This window comes from Sebastes umbrosus, chromosome 16 (genome assembly GCF_015220745.1).
Source record: "Sebastes umbrosus isolate fSebUmb1 chromosome 16, fSebUmb1.pri, whole genome shotgun sequence".
Taxonomy (NCBI): domain Eukaryota; kingdom Metazoa; phylum Chordata; class Actinopteri; order Perciformes; family Sebastidae; genus Sebastes; species Sebastes umbrosus.
This window is the reverse complement of record NC_051284.1, coordinates 19,890,142-19,894,954: the sequence shown is the minus strand read 5'-3', so window position 1 is coordinate 19,894,954 and position 4,813 is coordinate 19,890,142. Positions and strand designations below refer to the sequence as shown.

Below are 4,813 nucleotides of genomic sequence, written 5' to 3'. Positions count from 1 at the left end.
TCAAAGCTTTGGTGAGAAATATTCATGTGGACCATTCTCACATGTATGTGTTTTATCTAGTCATTGTGTTGGTGAGGGGTGATAACCCCAACAGCATCCTGTCAGAGAAAGGTGTGAGCAGTGGTTGCTTTTTTTTTTTTTTTTTTTAGTATGGAAGTTAAAGTTTTCTGAGAAGAATAGACGATAGAATTTCACATATGTGATTTTACTCAGCAAGAGCCTTTGTTGTGTCAGCTTTGTAGTCACACTATTAATATTGTTTTGGTCATTTTGAACGTCAAATGAACTTTTAAAACATTTTGTTTTCACGAACTAAGTACTTTTCTTTTAGCTTTTTTTGTAAATGGATTACAAAATCTTGTTTTTTTATGTTTGTAAGAAAATATTTTTCTCAAACCATAGAGGTGCATGTAATCTTTTAATTTAAGAACTGTATTGCAGAGGTGGGGGACTCGAGTCACATGACTTGATTGAGATTTGCTTGACTAACATTGATGAAAGACTCGACTTGACTTTGAATTGGTATTCATGATTTGAGACTTAACTTAGACTTGAGACAGATGACTCGAAAGAACTTGCCTTTTTTTTAATTAAATATTTTAATTTTTCTAGATATTGAGAAGTTACGTTTTGTTTTTGAAACATTGGGTGATTTCTAGTGCAATGCGCGCAAACCTGGCATCATACTAGGATGGAGCAGAGGCCTACACAGGAGAATTAATAATCAGAGGAGGTTTGTAAATGTTTCATTTCAATGTGATATTCCCATAACATTATTTATTATTATTATTATTATTATTATTATTATTATTATTATTAAAGCAGCCTCTGGATTGAAATAAAAGGAAGAGATAAGGAATGAAGAATACAGATTTTTTTAACTATATTAATTTATCCGTAACTCAATATTTTCAAGGGACACTTCACTGGCAACTTTTTTTTTATTTGCCATGGTGAGCATTTTAATTAGACTCATCATGAGCTCTGTGAAGTATGCCTATAATCATCTTTTCATGACCACTGTCTTTTAACTGATTTTAAATGTGGAAACTGGGATAGATCATCAAAATTTCGTATGACTTGACTTGTGACTTGCTTGACTTAACAGCAGGGACTCGACTTCACTTGCTTGATTCTCACCACAGTGACTTGAGACTTGCTTGAGACTTGAAGGTTAAGACTTGAGACTTGCTCGTGACTTGCACATGTGTGACTTACTCTGCTGAATTGTGATGATACACATCAATACTGGTGTTAATATTGACATTTCTTACCAAATTTATATTAAAAAAAAAGATTGTTAACACCCTTTAATCAGCAACTCCTGCCTCACACGTCCACGTCTCCGTCTCAGCCCCTTCAAACTTTTTTTCATTTTTCAAAATGATGCTGTGGGTGGAGTTAGGGTGAGGGGGGGTGAAGTTACACTTTAATCACCAAAATTTAAGTTATACGATTTTTTACAGGGTTTAACGGTGCAGATGCAATTTCTAAATTGACACTGTGTGTCTCGTCTGACAAAGAATATTCATAAAATCTGAAATGCAAACATTTATTGATATCTGTGCACAGATACAGAAATATGAAGTGACATTAGAGGCATTGCAAAGAAGAAAAAAAAAGGTACAAGAGAAAGCACAGCACAAAGTAAATGCAGTGGTTAAAAGAGATTCTTGATTATATACCTTTTTATGTCAATCACATGTGGTTTACTGTATATTTTTCTTGCAAATTAAGTGCATCTTAATTATTGCCCATAATTACAACCTCAGAGAAATTTTTTAATTTCAACAAATGGCTCCTCCTCGCTTGGATAAAAGACCAGGTCCAAGTCCGACATGTCCTTTGGCCTAAAGAGAGCACATCAGAAAAACAGAGACGGATCAAAATAATTAAAATGTAATGGAGAATCAGTGGTGGAAGATGTATTAAAATCATTTACTTAAGTAAACTTAGCAACACCATACTGTGAAAATACTCATTACAAGTAAAGTAAAAGACCCCTATCAATGTTATAATAATAATAATTATAAAGATAATCGAAACTACTTCATACAATGTTGGGTAGTTTAATCTATATCAATGCATCATGTGTAATAAACTGATCAAACAAATATAGTGAGGTAAAAAAGTACAATATTTATCTCTGAAATGTGGTGGAGTAGAAGTATAAAGTAGCATAACTTGGAAATACTTGAGTGGAATGCAAAGAATAAAAAATACTTTGTTGAACTAAGTTGAACTATAAAAAGGCGGGCTGTAACTCACTTGCAGGCTCCAGTATTGACACAGATCGTCTTCACATCGTCAGTGGTGGTGAGCTCCTCGATTAATTCTGAGAGGTGTGCCTTCACAAACTTGCGGCACAGAGATTTTAAGAGGCCAATTTGGTCGCAGACGGACATCAACTTTGATTTCAGTTTCTGTAAGAGTACACAATTATCATTATTTGCTCATAATAACACAAAACACCAACTAGATCATCCTGCTCACTGTGTGATGACATTTCATTTTTTACCTCAACAGTGGCATTATTTCCGACAGCTTTCTTCACTTTGTTTAAAGCCCACTTGCACGCCCAGCACACACCTGGAAGCTAGTAAAAGGAGTAAAAGGATGAGTCCTAAAAATAATACTTTATGTGATGGAAATAGGTTGAATAAGCAGTAAATAAACAACTAATAAATGCTTTTATTAGGAACAGGGCTGCAGTCAAGTCCAACTTAAGCAAGTCAAGTCCAAGACCAAGTCCTAAGGGAGTCGAGACCAAGTCAAGACTGAGTCCTGAGCAAATCGAGTCCTGTTCAAGACCATAATAGGCAATAATGTCTTCCCAATGCCAATAGGCTACATATAGTGATAGAACTAGAGTTTGCTTTTTTTTGCCTTTTTGTACAACTGATCCCAAATCAGCAGCCAGGCACAACTTGACCAGTTCTCAGTAGCCGAGACAAGACAAGTCCGAGTCCTACAAGGCACGAGTCCAAGACAAGTGCAAGACTTCAAAAAAGTGGACTCAAGTCCGGACTCGAGACACATATTGGGAATTTTTTAAGTGTTTATTAATGTATTTGTCACTATAACTTGACAATAGTTGTAAACATATACAATATGTCTTCTTGAAATTGTTGACTTACATTAATAAACACTTTAAAATGTCCTTATATATCTGCTTACAACTACATTATAGTATGTTATAAATGTCTCTAAATTGCTTATAAATGCTAAATAGAGGGTTAAAGTAAAATGTTGCCCTTATCTTAATAAAAATATATAATCCCTGAACAATTGCTAATATTAGAGAAAAATTTTAAAAAAGAATACACACTTGTGTTCTTTCCAACCTTTTAACCATTTAACCACCCCTCAGATTTTCTACCACTATTAGTTTAAATAAAGTAATAAATCGAGCTGTAACAGTAGAAATCAACTTTCACAACGATGCATTAGTATTAATAATCTAATAATGAAATCTGTAATAATATGTGAGTCACAGGGACCATTTTCTGCAGAACTGCATCTGTTTCTTTATTTTTGCATGTTGCACTGGTTCTTTTAGTTAAGCGGAAGATCTGAGCATTTCCGCCATCACTGATCATAAACCTGAGTTTATTCAGGTTGGGTTTAGACTGGGATAAGAAATAAAGTCAGGGTTAAAGGCCCAACGTCAAGTTTAAGGTCACATAGTCTACAGAGACACAGCGAACTGGGAAGTGACGCTTTGTTGATCAGCTAACAATTTGCCATCTGATATTTGAAGATGAATGCTGGACTATCGGAGTGTTTAAAACAGTGACGTTACCTTGCCGGCATTCACAGAGATGTCCACTTCCACCTGCTCCTGATCATCAATGCTGATCTCGAAGCTTCTCCCGTAGACTGTCCAGACTGTGAAGAGACAAAGACAAAACTGTTGAAGAACAGTTAACATGATAAAGACAATGTTATACATCAAAAAACACATCAACACACCTGAACATGTCACCAGGATGCACACAAGGAGGACTGAAGATGTTTCCATTGCTGGCAGTGAGCAATGCTTTGTGGTGTGTGTCTGATATTATACCTTTTATACACAGAGTTTAGGGGCTGCACGACAACACTTCTGCAAACCTACACGGATGGAAATTCAAACCACAAGTAGCGACTGAAACTTTCAGGTGGTTTTGTCGAGACCACCCCGTAAATGAACACACACTCATCTAGACTTTAATCTTTTTTCCAGTCAGTGCACCCACTCTTTGAAGTGAAGGGAAATGGTGTGCTGGAGCCACCGTGTCGCCACAAAGACAACATAAAAAACTAATACAATCTAATCATCTGGGTCATTTGTGTGTAGATCAAAGTCTTTGTTTTCGAATTGAACCAAAAATCAATGTTGTTCATATTCATGTTCATGTTCATGTTCATGTGTGTTGTCCTCAAATAGAGATTTAAGTATTTTATGTTTCATTCTTTATCTATTCACGTTGTGACCTGCCAAGGGACTGCACGCACAATATTCACACACTAGTCAAAAGACCATATGATCATGTAGGAACAGGAGTTTACATCCTGAGATGATGGCAGCGAATATCGGTCTTCAGAAGTGAGACCAGATATGGTGGTGCTGTGTATCGACTCTGCTGCAGACAGGATAGCGAAAAGAGCATTAAATATGAGGCATATAATGGACATTACATTAGGTAAAGGGGAGGGTAAAGCAACAATCAAAAGGAAAATATCTGAACATTATCAGAAAAAATGGGATGAGGACAGTAAAGGTAGAACATACTATAAAGTACAAAAAACAGTGTTAAAGGAAGATTTACAA

At 35.8% G+C, this 4,813-nt stretch overlaps 1 protein-coding gene across 1 annotated transcript; it reads right to left on the bottom strand.

Annotated features, from left to right (window-relative positions):
* Positions 1 to 1,538: 1,538 nt before the first annotated feature.
* Positions 1,539 to 4,101, bottom strand: nkl.4 (NK-lysin tandem duplicate 4). The gene is made up of 5 exons (XM_037746697.1): positions 3,973 to 4,101; positions 3,803 to 3,888; positions 2,519 to 2,596; positions 2,269 to 2,423; positions 1,539 to 1,850 (listed from the first exon to the last, which is right to left on the bottom strand). Exons 1-5 carry the CDS (start codon positions 4,019 to 4,021, stop codon positions 1,769 to 1,771), a joined length of 450 nt encoding a protein of 149 aa, XP_037602625.1. The 5' UTR covers positions 4,022 to 4,101; the 3' UTR covers positions 1,539 to 1,768.
* Positions 4,102 to 4,813: the final 712 nt, after the last annotated feature.